Raw genomic sequence first — 17,169 nt, 5'->3', positions numbered from 1 at the left:
ACATCGAGATTGAATGACTGGAATGTTTTTTTTTCTTTCTATTTTTCCTTTCAGCCTTTATTAAGTCGTACTTTTTTCCATCCTTATTTTTACATTTTCTGATTTTTCCTTGATAAATGCAGACCGTGTCAGAAATCAGATGGAAAAAAAAGTGTATGAATCACGGTACATTTAGAACTGTCAAAGCTTTTACGGCTCTTTTTTACTGTTAAGTGAATAAACCGCGGAGATGAAAATTCGAATGGTATGATTCGAAATAATTTAACAAATTAAATCCTGAAGAGATTTCTTCCTTCTTGGCTGTGTGGGCTTGACAGGTGTCATTGAAATGCGTGTTTTGCTAACTTTAATGCACTTGGAACAAGATTAATAGTCCCATTCACATTCTAGTTTTCTAGAATTCGAATCAGAATGGTTCCGCAAGAGAGGTTTTTTTTAGTGCCCGATTACTAAATTTTTAAAGAGTTTTTGAAACGAAAAATGTAAAAGCAAATATATGAGTTTTTGAAAGTCTTAAATGAGTTTAAAAATGGGAATCATATGACTAACTTAATCAGATAATGTTTTCAATACAAAAACAAATAATATTACAAACCTAATAGTTGCAAATGTACTTATTTAATCACTATACAAAAGGTACCTATTTAACCTTTTATTAATCAAATATTTAATAGTATTTTAAGTGCATCGATGACATTTAAGGATTTTTTATGTACTAAATTACTAAAAAAAGTAGAAAATCAAATGAACTATAAGTAATTAATGATCTTGAATGCTCATAAAAATGTTCCAATAACTTAAATGATAAGTTTTTTTTTTCATTTTATTAATTCAGCATTCGATAGGGTTTGGACTAGAATAACACTTGACAATTTTTGCCAATCAACTTACCTGATTTGTAAAATAGCAAACGAAAGCAAAATTTAATAAATATACTATATGTATCCAATAGTATTTTTTCCCTATATGTTTTTTTTCCTGCACGACACACGTCAGTTAACAAACGCATCAAACGATTGTCAAGTAGGGATTGCAATACCGGACCAAAATTTCAATACCGGTATTCGGTATTTTTTAGATCTTAATACCGGGATACCGGTTTTAATACCAGTATTAGAAATTTTAGAAAAAGAAAGAAAATAAGGTGTTTCTTTGTTTTATTTGCCAGTTTTAAAAGAGAGTGTAAATATCACAAAAAATAATATGATAAATTATAACAATATATAAAGAATTATAAAAAAGTAAAAGAACAACTTATTTATTTAAATCATAAAAAAGTGTAAATATCACTATTCAGTCTGTGGTACTATTACAAATTTTTGAAATGTGATCTAAAAAAACATAATGCATCCATTGTACTGTCATTAAGCCTGAAAAGTAATTTTGTGTAAAAATGACCGGCTGTCGAAAACGCTCTTTCGGCATCTACGCTAGTTGGTGATACTGTTAGCAATACGCGATATACTTTTTCCAAGTATTTACCTCTAAATCCCTCATCTTCAAATAAATCAATTTCCCGTCGGGGGGCTTTGGATATAGCTGATTTCTGCATTAAATTTTGGTTCGTTGAATTTTTTTTTATTTATCTCTAATTCTAATTTTTGTTCAAGAGACAATTCATTTTCATTATCGATATTAGTGTCATCATAATCTTCGATAACTGAACCGAATTCTTCTAAATGTGGATAGGTTTGTGAGTAAAAAATTGTAAGAAAATTTACTATAAACTTAATCAGATTTGAATTGATTATTTTCTTTTCTTCTTTTTCATTATCATTTTTAAAATCTTTATAACTATGTAAATACCATAAGACATATTCTATTTCGGTATGCCTTTCTTCTGTGCGATTTTTCAACGTAATATATAATTCTTCAGATAGTGATGTGTGCTGTTCTTTCATGATTGCAACATGAAATTTATTGTTGCATTAGCTGTTAATAAATTAAAATCTCTCCGACACAATGCCTCTATAGTCAGTTTTATTGGAAGTAGAGCTGATATGGATATTAAGTCGAATTCACTATCTGAAAAATTAATTTACAGGTTTAAGTCGATTATTGCTTTTTGGATTGGATTTCTAAATTTCAAAAATCGTTCCATCATTAGGAATAAACTGTTCCAACGTGTCGTAGAATCTATTATTAACATATATTCTATTATTAGTTAGTATAAATTTTTGTAATATGGCGTTTTTTTAAGGGAACGTTTAACTATCTTAACAATTTTTCGAACTTTATAAATTATAAGAAGCAATTCTTGATGGGTTAATATTTCATCCTCATTAGCAATATCTTCTTCCACAATTACATTGTCATTATCTTCATTGTCAATATCACTCTCACTCTTACTCTCTTCAATGTCGGAATCCGAAGTTTCTATATCCACAGTATTTGGATTCTTCTGTCCTTTATTTTTTTGGTATAATACATCTATTACTCCTAATTGAATTTCATGAGCATAGCACAATTGCTGATTTGCACCAATCAACTTTCCAACTTTTTTCATAACTGTTGCTCCATTAATCTTCTTTCAGGGATAATCCATGTTTCGCTAATTTAGATTTAAGCAATTAATTAAGCCATTAATTAGCTAATTAATTTCGCCCGTTAGGAAGGCATAAAACAAAAACGTATACTATTTTGCTATGTTGGCGATCCCTGAACATATAGTGGAGACAATTTAAAAAATTTCTAGTAAATACCGAAAAACCGGTATTTAAACTTGTGAATACCGGTATTACAAAACTGTAAAATGGCTCAAAATACCGGTATTCGGTATCCCGGTATATCGGTATTGCAATCCCTAATTGTCAGTACGACGTTCGAACGACAGCTACATAGCTTGAAAATTCATTCTTTTTGTCTTCTTCTGACACTGAGGTAGTATGGGTTTCTTAATACTCAAATTATCTTATATTTTTAGAAAGAAGACATTGTGAAATGAAAAGAAAAAAAAATGAAATGAATGTAGTTATATTGAAAATATTCGGTTTCAAAATAGTAATCACTATTGAATTTAATTGTCTGTATTTTTAGCCGACACATCTTCAAAAATATCCATTTTCATTATATCAATCATTAAGTTTTCAAGCAGCAAATGTAAGCAATGCATTACACATATTTAACAAAATATATTATGCAAATTCCTTTTTAATATACAATACATGCTATAAATATGACATTTACGAATGATGAATGTTTTTTGAATAAACAAATGTTTTAATGTAGTGTATTTAGAAAATAATTATTTTAATATGTCATCAAAGTTGCAGAAATGCAAATGAATATATATTTACATGGATGCGTATACATAATTTTAAATGGTGATTTGAGAGAGAAAAAATGCATTTAAAGAGATTTCAATTGAGCAAAAACAGTGTATGTATACTTGTTTAATTAAAAAAAGCAAGCAGTTATTATCAATAAAGGATAAGACAGACGGATTTCAAATAGCATATTTTGATGAACAGCTTCTTCGCTGCTAGTGAAAATGAAGAGCACAAAAATGACATGTATGTAAAATTCCTATACCCCTAAGATCAAATTAAGAAATATTTATGGTTTTAAGAAAGATAATGATACGTATCTTTAAAAACCATGAAAATGTTAGAAATAGAAAATACATTTGAAATACAACTTTAATAATCAAGATGGAAAAAAAATGAATTTGAATTTATTTATGTTCAGACATATACAGAATTCTTTAACAAAATTCAGAGATCTAAGCAGAAATCTTAAAACTGAAAATTGATAATGATATAAATAATCAAAATATGCTGGAATTTTTATTATATTCATAATATATATTAAATTTTCAGTTAATGTCAAGCTAATTTCATTTTCTTATCAAATTCTTTGAGACGTAATTTCCTTCCATATTATTTTTAGCTCTTCGCACGTTTTGTTTGACTAGCAGCGTTTAATAAACCAGTTATTTCCTGTTTTTAATCTTCTAATAAAAAAGTTTTTGTTTTTTATAATTTTTCCTTTTTGTCTTTTTTATTCTTGTAATTCCTTAAAATAAATATTATGAAATCTTATAATTAATTTTCTGTCAAAATTATTAGTAAATGGCGATGTTTAAAATTTAGTTAAAGTTAACTGTTTACTTCAAAATTAAATTCGGAAGATCTTAAATATTTGAATTACTACCAGAAATCACTATACAAAATTTCAGAATTTAGGAATTCAGAAAGAAAGAAAAATCAACTTTCTGACAAAATTTAATTTAATTGATACATATATTTCAAAAGAAATAAAGAACAAAACAATTACTGATGCATGTGATTAATTAAACTCTTTTTCAAAAATGAAGATTGTTAAAAGTTTGAAAATCGTCTGATGCTATCAAATATTAATAAATAAATATTTGCTTGTAAAAATGACTGTTTGCTGAAACTACGCAAATGGAAAAAAAATATGAAAGCTAATACAATAACGTTCTAGTCTCTTTAAACAACGGGACATAAAAGTAGTAATGAATATTCAACGATAAATTTTAAGTTTATTATTCTACAGCAAAGGTAAAATAAGAACAGTTAATTAATCTCCAAAACCTCTATTCCTGTCATTATACATTAAAAAGAATTAACGATTCGACATAAATTAAGAACAGACGATAAATGCCAAGCTATTCATAAAAATTGTTCCCAAGCTGTTTCTTCGGAAAGATTAATCAAGGAAAATGGCAACGCCGCCGTGCCAGCCAATAAAATATGTCGGCAGCTACAGCGAAGAATGTGCTTATAGAAATACTTCGAGGGGGCGATTTTTCAAGAACTTATCGAGTCTTTTGCATTTCCCGAGATACTTGTGATATTAAAATATTTTTCTTTGAGAAAGTGGAGGAAAAATTAAGTTCCAAGTTTCTCATTTTTAAAATGTTAAAGTTGACTTGACTGTACGTTATGGTTCGTTAACTTTAACCATGTTTGTCTGCAGTCAGAGTTGGTTTTGATCACTGAGTTCAACAGCTTTAGTAGCTGGTGTTTTTTGTTCTACAATTAAGATGCCAAATAGAAAAGCGAAATTTTAATAAAGTGCATCGAAACAGTTTATGTTAAGATACATTTGAAAAATAAAACATCAAACCAAAAATGCTTCTTATATTTTATAACTTCTAACAAGATAACATTGATTTATCATTTTGAATTACATAGTTTTCAAAACTGCTTTCAAATTTCTCTTTACTTTTTTGTAATTAGTATTTTGCCACTAAACAAGAAATTTTATAAATATTGTCAATAATTGTGTTAATATATATAATTGTTAACAGCCTTGAAAGAAAGGCCGACATTTTAAAGAATGCTGAAAAGTGGTCAACAATTTATGAAATAATCAACATATTTCGGAAATATTCTACAAATGTCAAATGACAAACCGGCTAAGTATTAAATAATTCTCTGATGCAAGGAAGCGAGCCCGTTTTGAAACACAGGGATGAAATTGTAGTCGAATGTAAGTTAAACTAACATGACGCCGACATGCATACCGACGTGAGCTTCGTTTCTGCTACTTATGTGTGTGTATAAAGGGAATCAGGGATGCATATCCATGCATAAAGAGTCGACAGAGAGTTCAAATCTTCTATGAATACTAAGAAAAACGAGCAAAGGGATTTTTTATGCGCTCTTTGTTCCAAACTGAAAATTCTATCGAAAGTAGAATTAATTTCAAAATCATGCTGAAAATGCAAACCAAAAAAAATTGAAAAATGAATTTGGAAAAAAAAAATTCTGCTTCTTTGGGAATCAGATTGCGAGATTTTATTCTTGACAAAAACCAAGAGAAAATGCGTTTTGCTAAATATAATTGCGATTGTAATGAGCGTGTCAGAGAATAGTTTCTGTACACTTGGAATAGTGGAAAGAATTTTAAAACCTTTTGCGACATCATAGCTCATTTTATGATCTAAGAACATGCTTAGAATTAAAAATATTCCAGAAATGTCTCCTAGGTCAGATGGAATTACTTTGCCAAGTGGAAGAGGCTGAAGACGTGTCAATTGTACAAATAAAACAAAGTGCCGAATAAAAAAAAAATTCCTTAGCTACATGTCATAGATATTCATGTCAAACATCTTCTTTAGTGGTGCAATAACCACAAAACCTGGTTGACTGATAAGAGTAAGATAAATTATACGGCCAGACGAATAATCTTTCACACTTTTCGTCACAATAGAACGGATACACGTTTAGAAGATACCTGCCCTATTTTTTGATCGTAATTGTTTTCTTCCTGTTGTTAGGCATGGAGGTGTATCTGTGACGGTATGGGCAGCCATATTGTGATTTTCTGCTAGCCAAATCATAACCCTAAAAAGAAGGATCACTAGGGATAAACATAGAAAAGTTTTAGCTGACTATGTCCATCCTATGATGCAAACTTTGCTTCCTGCTGGAGATGGAATTTCAAAGGATGATAATGCTCCTATTTATGCAGTGGGACTTGCCCAATGATGATTTGATGAATACAAGGATATTCATAAATTAAATCCGTCTCAGCCAAAGACCAAACGGAACAAAAATGTGGTCTCTCAAAAAGACTCCACTCAATCTTGAAGCATAGGTATAACTTGTTGGGTCAAGGACAAAAGTCCAACACGAGATCATTTGAATGAGACACCATCCGGTGTGTGCAAGCAACAGAGCGGTAAGTCATCATGTCCACACTACCAGAAGACTATCAATTTCACTGTTTTGCATTTGAAATAAGACATAATGTTACAAGAATAAAGCAAAATAACTATCTGTGTTTTCACAGTCTCCAGGCTTCAGTTTAAAAGAATTGTAATAATTTTAGAATGTTCAATCCGGAATCAATATCCTCCAACGGCATCGCTTCCGTAACTTTCACTTATCTCCATGACAAAAGGTACTTATTCCTTTTAACAATATTCAGCACTTGTATGATTCGATTCCCAGGTGAATAAGCTAAATTACATGCCAAAGGTTACCCTACACTTTATAAATAAAGATTATTGTATTCATTTGTTGTGTTTCCATTATCTTGATAACCATTTGTACGCTAACAATAATATATTTTAACATCTTCCACAATTTTTGAAGAAAACATCAGTATGTATAAGAATACCACTCTTATAAAGTGAATCTAATGAAAACAATATCATTCTTCTTTTTTCTAAACTTTTGAATGTAACAGTCTTTTATTTCATTTTCAATTGAGATTGAAATATTTTTTTTTCATTTTGAAAAAGATAGACATATCCTAATGGTAATAATATTTTATGTTGCTTTCTTTTGGAACATTATTTGGATTGAATATATCATATGAACTTTTCTTAATTTTTTTCTATAAATTGGTTGAACATGATTATATAGCTTAGCCTTTAGCTATGGCCATGAACATACTTTCTTTCTCATTACAGGTCAGCGTCCCCCTCGGATCACAGAGCACCCCTCTGACGTGCTGGTGAGGAAGCATGAACCCGCTACCCTCAACTGCAAGGCGGAGGGGAGACCAGAGCCCACTATCGAATGGTACCACGAGGGCTCCAAGGTCAAGAACACCGCCAACAGGATGGTACTTCCAAGCGGATCCCTCTTCTTCTTGCACGTCATTCATACTAAGAGAGAGCAGGACACTGGAACCTATTGGTGCCTGGCCAGCAATGAAGTCGGAAAGGCTAGGAGCCGAAACGCCACCCTTGAAGTAGCAGGTATGTGTAAATGAGACAATATGCCCTGCCATTTTTAAGAAATTTTTCTTTCATACTGTTTCAGATTTTGGTTGTTATCTGTTTTGAATCTATTATGTAAAATTCGACAAATGTAAATTTCTTTATTTCTAACAGCTCGACTAAAATTCTATAATGTTAAAGAAACCCTAATCCATACCCTTCTGATCAAAGTGGAGAGTGACAGTTTAAAATTGTAATTAAAATATCAATTAGCATATAATGTGATGCGCAAGTTTAAACTCCGAACTAAAAATATAGTTGACTTCTATTTTCTAAAATGTACCCTTTAGAATGGTAATCATCCGCCAACGTGCTTATTCAGAAAGGCTTGAGCAATTTTGGCGAAATTTGATAAGCATGTTCTATTGTAACTCAGCATTATTCCCCCCCCCCCTTATAGAGTTGGGTGGAAGGATTGTTAGACATGTAGCAAATAGATCAATTATAAATTTTTTTAAAAGTCTTTAAAGAAAGATACATGGAAATTTGCTAAAATAATGGGAAAGATAAGAGCTATAGTATAATTTAATTTATGAATTATTTTATTTCAGTTTTAGTACTATTCAATCAATAAAATAATTTTAATAAAAACTATGTGATAAAAAATTTGATCCATATGCATGTCTCATAAGATCATAATAAGAAAGACTGGGAAGCGGCGAGCTTCTGCTAGTACAGCAACAAATTTAAATTTGCAAATAGTTAATTCCAATAAGCGATGTCTTTAATAATTCAAAAAAATTGTACTTTGAAATGTAAAGAATATAAGGTAACAATTTTATAAATTAAAGTTGTTGGATTGGCCATCCAAAATAGGATAGTACATTTACTGACGGATATTGATATACAAAGGAGGAGAAGGCGGGAGTTGGAACATCGTATTTAAATAAAATCTATTAATCTGAGAAAAGGTCAAAAGTTGTAAATTATAAGACAAATAAAATAAACTGTCGAAAGTTATGATAGCTTGATTAAGTCAGAAAAAAAAAATTTTAATGCGAATTTGGAAAAACATTACAAAATATAAAAATATAATTTTTGGAAATATACGGAATCAAATTACGTAGAAAGAAGTAATTTCTAAAATTTTTAGATCAAACCTTTTTTGAAAAAAAAATTTTAATCCCAAAAATTTAAAATTTTAATTTTTTAAATTTTATCGAAAAAGGTCTGTAAATACATTTCTCTCTGTCTGAATTTGCGAATAGGGAAAAAAAATTCAATTCTAAAAGATATATTCTACAATTTCGAGTGGAATTATAATGGTAATTTTTTTTTTTTTAAAGTGATGAAAATTAAATTTGAAAAAAGAAGTCTTACTTTCCAGCAACTGATTCTCAAAAAACATTTAACGATGTACTTCGGGCATAACGACTATCGAAAAATGAATTCAGGCTGAAAAGTTGAGATAAATCGTTTGCTTCGAATCTAATTTTCGCTACTTTTTTCTGAAAATCAATTACAATACTATCTTGAATGCTTTTGGAAGATTTTAGAATAGGATATTTTTTTATCCTCTAAGGCTGTCAAATAGAGAAATACTTAAGGCATTTTCGACATTTCTTTTTTATAATCATGTTGAATTTTTTAAAAAATCATTGGGACATAGAACTGAAATTTTACCAGATATTCCCTTTGTGCAACACGTATTTAAGTGAAATTTCAAAAATTTCTCTTACATTAAAAATATTTTTCCGAATTAACATTCATTTAGAATTTATTACAGTCCTACTCTATATTACCTTTCAATAGTTAATTTTATAGGTTTTATTTTAATGTTTTTAACAAAACCCATAGAATTAAGGTTTCCTTCATATTAATAGTCTTTTATTTAGATGTTAACATTGTTTTAACTCCCCTTTTACTTATCATGTCCTGTGTCGAGAAGTAAAATAATAAGTTTTGGCTGTTTAAAAAAAATACAAACAAATTGAAACAATAAAATTGACATTTTGTGTGTTTTCTGGATTTTAACATTTTTTACAGCAATTCTCTCGGATAAACATGTCTGAAAAAGATTATCAATTTGTATCCATACACCTACAAATTGATAGAATTATACATGAGATGGAAAAAAAACTGTCGTTTTTTATTTTTCACATTCACCTTAATAAATACATATAAGTTCGCATAATTTTTTATGGAAAAATTAGATCAACTCTAACAGTTTAAATCTAACCGTTTAATCTAACCGTTTAAATCGTTTAGATCAACTCTAACCGCAAAAATGCAGTATTTTTTTTTCTTTAATTGTTTGGCAAAACATCATTAAGTGAAGCTATCCATTGTCCGAAAGCGTTTAGCTAAGTAGCTTAAGTGTAAAAAATTCATAAAATCTCATTTTCATGAAAGAAAAGGACTCAGACAAATCAGATCAACTGTTTTTTAATGCTTGAATTGCTTTTAATGTCTCTTTTAATCGTATACGAAGATATAGTTTCCAGTTTTAGAAAACACAATTTTTCTTTCTCAAAATCACTATCATTGATTGATCAGTTAGTTGTCATTTAATGACACAATGGTCAGATTTGTGTATAGGAAGCCAGATATACTGTTTAAAGATCTATTATCTGTTTATAAAAGTAAAACTAATAAATATTTTGCACTCTGTAGAATTCGGAACTAGAATTTCTTCAAATTGTGTGCACAAAAGTTGTGATGCATAAAAGAAATCTTAAGAAGGGTTTCACATCAATTAATCAAATAATTATTTTTATTAATTAAAAACAATGTTTCCATAAATAGAAATGATAATTTTTATATGTGTCTTTATTCATATTAAATGAAAATATTATAGATATTTTATATCATTGTTTGCTTCTGAGTTGCCACCCTCAATGTGTAATTAAGTCATTTAATCTCACATTTCTTTTTGATTAAAAATTATTAAGGAATTTTAAAATAAATGAGCTTACGGTGTTATTAAGAATAATTTGGAACTATATGTTGTTGTTTTTTTTTTGTCAATGGGGTTTATAAATCATTAAGTCAAATGATTTTCCCAAATCAATTAAAAACAAAATCGCAGACGATGAACAATTTTTATAGTATAGTTATTATTTTATATTAATGAATCTGTTAAATGAAACTTTTATATATTTTTAGATAATGGTTTTTTTTTTCACGCGCGTAGGTATTCCATCGAAAACTATAATTAAATATATTTTCCCTAAATGTCACGTGACTTTGGCATTACGCAAAGAGATAACTGTACCCTTCGTTATGTAAAAAATAATTCATATTTTGCACACGAATACAGATGCATGAGGTCTGCAATAAATTTGTGAATATTTGGTTCATATATATTTTGGAAGAATTCATTTTGGACAAAATTCATATACTATATAATCAAAATAAGCTTCAAAATCTTAAAAGATGATATTAGATAGAGCTAGTAATAGGAACATGCAAAATGTACCCTCTTCAATTTTGCTCCTCATTTCTCATTTACAAATACAGAGCTAGAAAAAATTATTCTTCTTTACTTCAGGTATTAGCGAAATTAAACTAATTAATATTTTATTATTCAAGTCGCTATTATTGTATGTATACAGAGCGATCGATAAATCTTTTAAAACCCTTTAAATTTAAACTCGCATAGCCAGTGAAGTAACGTGTACCCATAACAAAGCGACTATACTGAATTTATTGAGGCAGATTTTAGCGCTTCTGGAGACGAAATAAGGAAGTTATAAAAATAACACAAAAAAACAACAACAAGCAAAGGAGATTTTCCAAAAAGTCCAATCCATCATAAAAACTCAAAAAAAAAGTTTCAAGGAAATATCTGTAAAAATAGCTATGATATTTTCGTAACTTGAATAAGATGTTCGTTCTAAAATGGAAAAAATATAATTTCCGGTATACTCCCCCAAAGTGTATTCACAGAAATTTTTAAAATTATTTTTCTTTACTTTCTTCATTGCTCGAATTTTATTTCTCCGTTGCTTAACTCGGAAAACTATATGATAATAAGGAGAGAGAATGCATTTTTCAATTTTAGGATAAATCCTATTTCAAGTCACGGAAAGTTCATAATTTTAATCGTAAATAATTCCAAATTTTACACATAATTCCATGAACCTTTTTTTTTTCTGTGGTTTGCTATGGTCTAACAAAACATTTTCTAAGTGAACTTTTTTGACCGATCTCTTTTATTTTTTGTGTTATTTTAGTAAATTCCTTATTTCGCCGCTGGGGGGCGCTAAAACATACCTCAATAAATTCAACATAGTCATTTTACTGTAGGTACTGGCTATACGAGAAGCCGTTTTAAATTTAAATCGCTTAAAATGACTCTGTCGATATGTATAATGTATAATAATATGTATAATGCAAAAGCATTAATTTACATCCCATTAACTTTAATGAAGTCCACTGTCTCTTAAAATAACATTCAGCGGCGTTCGCATTTATCAACATCTCTTCATTTGGGGATCTGATAATGATGTAGGCGTGCAGCTCAATTCATTAGATAAGAATAGAGCAGGCTGTGTAATAGCTAAAATAGAGAAAAGGGTAAAAAATAAATTTTGAAAAGGAAATAGAACATTATTTTTCTTCTTTCTTGATTTATTCTGAGGATAAATTTGAAACAACTGAAAATTAAAAAGTAGTGAATGATGTAAACACACACACAAAAAAAATGAAAGCATATTTTTCTTGAATACCAAAAACAATAAATGAACAATTCTTACCAATGTGGAACATACGTATATTGTTTGGTAGTTTTATAAATAGTTAAAAAAAGAGAGTAAAAAGGTCAGTTATGAACTATCCCTGCAGCCTGATCGAACAGTTTTTTTTTTTTTTCAAATTATCAGTACTTTTTCCTTTGACTATTGAGATGTGAATTAATTTCAGTCTTTAACTATACACTGTCGCCATCATTATCATAACACTTTTGCACCCTCACAAACATAGGCGTTTACAGAAGGCTTTAAGAAAAATGCGTTTGACCAATTGCGTGCCTGCATGCCTCTTTATATACAGCCGACTACCCCGCTACCACTGAACGAAGCAGTATCAACAGGATTTGTTGTGGCCTACAACTGTCTTCAGCATAACCCGTCCATAACACCGGCCGATTCACCGAACTGTCATCCTCTTCGAGGTCACAAAGTGGTCAATCTCTGACCTTCCTCCTGATCTCCCACTACATCCTGTAAAACGAGGAGCAGGCCACCATTTAAAAAAATATCAATATTCCTCCAGATTCTCTTTCAACGAAAGAAATCCAAATACTTTAAAACTTTCAAATAGCTGGTAAAAAAACTGAAAATTTTTAACATCATGCCTTTTAGTGTTTTAAAATTCAGTACTACTGTAATTAAGACATCACTTTTAACTTTCAGATTTTTTCTTAGTTCCGAGATTAGTAAATATTCCTTTAAATAATGATAAACAGTTCCAATTCCTTCACAGATGCATTTATTTTTAAGCCTTCTTCCAAATCTTTGGAAATATGCTGGAAATCTCCGATGTTCTGACATAATTTGGACAACCAATGGATGGTATATTCTTATTTTTATTTCTGTGTTAATGACTGCATCAGTAAAGGATATTTATATAACATTGATTCGATATCCTAGGGACATCGCATTTGCTTTGGGAATATCTTCTCAGTTGTTTGTATAATAGTAATGATTATATAACACATAAAATAAATAAGAGATATGGATGAGATAAGAATAAAGAAATTTGATTGTTTTACTTAATTAATTCTACTAAGAAACAATTGCAATGTACCGAAAATTAGTTATGAATGATTTTATGAAAATTATTTATGTTTATTTTGAGAACAAATGTAGCTTGTCTATACAAGTGTCTTGCATCAACAAAAATTTCTTATCGAATTTGACTTACAATATTATGATAGTGACATTAACAAGCTTCATGATTTATTTGATTATTTTTTTCTGTGACATACGTTTACAAAGTTCTAATTGCATTAAAGGAAATCAGTTCGTGCTCAGGTCATTTTATTTTGGAAATTACTACGTACTATGAATTTAGAAAGCCGGCAGAGGCATTCGACCGACTTTTTAAAATACAGTATATGCTTTTTTCATAAATAGCCTTATGCCAAAATTTGATATAGATTCCAAAGTTTGCTTTCAAGAGCTCACCAAATTTCATTTGCATACCTCCATATTCCCAAATCCAGTGATAGACAGATGGATAGCCTATGTTTGCATAAATTTGATATAAATCAACAGTTTTGTTGACAAATTTAAATAATTTGTGATAATTTAAACACTTGTGTTTAAATATTTAGGGAAAGACAGGCAACAGATAGTCTTGATGATAATGGATTTTCTAAAATAAGATATAGAGCTACTTTCCTAGTAATAAAAACTTTCATTTATATAGCTTATAGATTCATGTGCTAGCTAGTCCTCGAGCGCACGAGTGGACAAAATAAACAGCGGACTTTCTGTTAGATGAATTTTGCCCTAAGTGTAAAGAATCTACTATTTTCGAGTAAACATCAAATGCGAAATTTCACTCATCTAGTTTGTTTCCTTTTTAAGTTATGTTTATAGACAAAGTGATTATCGACACAATTAAAAAAAATTGAGGCATCGTGGCAAAAAAATATGCGAATATACTTAAGAAACGCATTAAGATCAGAAAGCTTCGAAATTAAACTGTGAAATATAATTATTTTTACGATTTATTAATCAGATTTAAGAAGAATGAAGATAATATCATAAATGAAGTAAATCAAAAAATAAAACAATTTTTTATAGAAATTAATGACAAAGAACAGTTTTCTTGAAACAAATCGTGGCAAAAAATACTAAATAATAACAAGAAAGGCAGAATTTAGAATTTTATATAATCAGAATCAAAATCAAAATGAGTGAGTCTTTATTTATTATTAAAAATTTTATTACAAAATTCAAATACTTTATTTAAATTTTCCTTTGTATGAAGGGCAAAAACAACTTCTGTTACAATGAATTAAATGCATCTTCAGTAATTTGAATGATAAAAGATTCTGATAATGAATCAGAACAATATACATGATTTTAAAATAAAACTTTTTTTTTCTAATACTTTTTTTATATTCTGATGGCATTTGTCTTCAGTAAAAATCAAAAACACTGTAATAGCGATAATTTTTTTTAATTACAATGAAATCTATTATTTTAAACTTAATCAAGATTTAATTCCAAGATTAATCACGAAGGGGAAAAACAGTATTTTTTATGTATCTTCTAAAAAAAACCGTTAGAAAATAATTAACTTTCTTTTTATTCATTAAACAAATGCTTTTTATGTGAAAAAAAAGGAATCTTAATCCGGTTTTCAATTTTATTCTTCACGTTTTTTTTTCATTATCCATGACATTCAAATGCTTTGTCGCAATAAAATCCATTTATGGAAGAAAGAAAATGCATGGGAGCACTTTTGTTTCAAAAACCAATGAGAAAGCCTCTTTATTTTTCAAACCTCATTCAATATTTAATGCAGCCACAATTGCAAGGCTTCAAGCTACTACTGAAGCAATATTTATGTGCGAAGAAATCCAGTATTATCCAGCCTCAGGACAAAAACTGCAGGATGCTCATTTCAAGATTTTTTTTCTTTTCGTTTTTCTCTCATTTCATTTATTTATTTTCTCTCTTTCTAATAATTTTTTTCTTCTATCTTTTGTCTGATAGTATTTTTTGTTACAGTTTTATGGTCCACTGAAATGACAAAGCAAATAATTTTTCACTGAACATTCTTTTGTGAAAAGTGTTGTTTGGACTCTTCCTCGGGCCATTCCTTTCCTCAAAATCTAATCTTTTTATTGTACTTTTCTTCTTGTACATTTTTTTGCCATCTTTCACTTTTCTCCTTCATTGCCTTATTTCAGAAAGACAGGTTCTTAAGAAGAAAGAGCGATATTCATGAATATTGTTGCCAAAACATAAATAGAATCTTGGATGATTGAAGAAAAAGTTTCGCAATTTTTTAAAGTAACTTTTGATCAAGTCCTTGCATGCATTTCCCCCATTTGAATAGAAGAAACATCAAAAATATAAATTATTTACATTCTAAATAAGGTAAATAATATAAATCTTTCAAGAAATTCTACCAAAATACTCCTCAAGCTTCCAGGCGAAATATTTATGGAATCAGAATACGAAATGAAAATGCTTCATTTTTTTCTTTTTTTTAATTCCAGGAATTTTTTAGTTATGAATATGATTCTTGGAATTTCATTCATTACAAATAAGATTAGATGTACGAAAAAGTATTTTTGTTTTTTCTCATGGGATATTAAATACATCAGATTCCATCTAAGAATATATTTCCTGTAACATTAATTTTCAAGAAAATAGTAATAAATTCCTGAAACCAGAGCTGTAAATATTAGTGACATGCGATATTTTACTGAAATATATCACTTTATTACTTTCCAATGATAAAACTTTCATTTATATAGTTTATTGAATCATGCGCTATTATGTACACAAGCCCACGAGCAGACAGAATAAACAACGAAGACGAATTCAATGTTAGACGAATTTTGCCCAAAGTTTACTTGAATCTACTATTTTGTAGTGAACATCAAGTGTGAATTTTCACCCATATATTGTAGCTTGTTACATTTTTAAGTTGTCATGTTTAAGACAAGGTAATTATTGACACAATTCCAAGGAAAAAAATGGGGGGGGGAAGCAGGAAATCGAATATTTTTCCAAAAAATATTTTTGTTTATTGCATGGGAAAGTTGAAAGAAAGTCATAACACAGCATAACGAATGAGAACGTGAAATTAGATTATAAATAACATAAACAGTTACTCTTTTTATGTGTTTTATTTTTTAATTTACATGAAGTGATTACATTAAACATGATTATGAAAATTACATCTAAAAGGTAACTACATTCACAGATAAAATTTATCCAAGTGCCATAAGTCACAACACAACAACATCAAGAAAAAAGAAAGCCCTTGAAATCCGATTCATTGAAAAGATCTTATCTTCAATTTGTGATAGAAAAAAAAATTAAGTAAACATTATTTTTAAAAAAAACCTTTTTTATTTACTTTCATTTAAAATATTTCTAAAAGAAAATGTTTCTATATTTAGACAGTTTTATGAAGCAAAAAGCAAGAGTTAAGAATTACATTTTTATTCAATTTATTTTTAAAAACCTTTCGCAATGTATAACTTTTTCAGAAATCATCTTAAATAAAAATCAATTTTTATCCTTTTTTGACATAAAATAGAACAAAGCTTATAAAAGAGCTCAGTAATTGTACCAAATAAATTGAGAATAAAAATACATTCCCTATTTGCTTTTGATTTTACGTTTATTGATTTGCAGACCCTTTTTTTCAATCAAAAATATATGAACAAAAAAAAAATCCCTTGGGAGATATATAAATCAGGCTTAATGAGATAAAACTGAAAAAAATGTAATTGAAAATATTTATCTTTTTTATTTTGCTTATATAATTACATTCGG

General features: G+C 28.9%; 1 protein-coding gene across 2 annotated transcripts in view; it reads left to right on the top strand.

The window, feature by feature from the left end:
- Positions 1-17,169, top strand: part of LOC129961563 (protein sax-3-like) — a 181,510-nt gene that overhangs the window by 71,585 nt on the left and 92,756 nt on the right. For both annotated transcript variants that reach the window (XM_056075053.1, XM_056075052.1), the window contains exon 2: positions 7,388-7,678. In XM_056075053.1, coding sequence (XP_055931028.1) covers positions 7,388-7,678 — 291 coding nt within the window. The remainder of the gene's footprint in view (positions 1-7,387; positions 7,679-17,169) is intronic.

Source organism: Argiope bruennichi, chromosome 2, assembly GCF_947563725.1.
Source record: "Argiope bruennichi chromosome 2, qqArgBrue1.1, whole genome shotgun sequence".
Taxonomy (NCBI): domain Eukaryota; kingdom Metazoa; phylum Arthropoda; class Arachnida; order Araneae; family Araneidae; genus Argiope; species Argiope bruennichi.
This window is presented reverse-complemented; position numbering and strand designations above follow the sequence as displayed.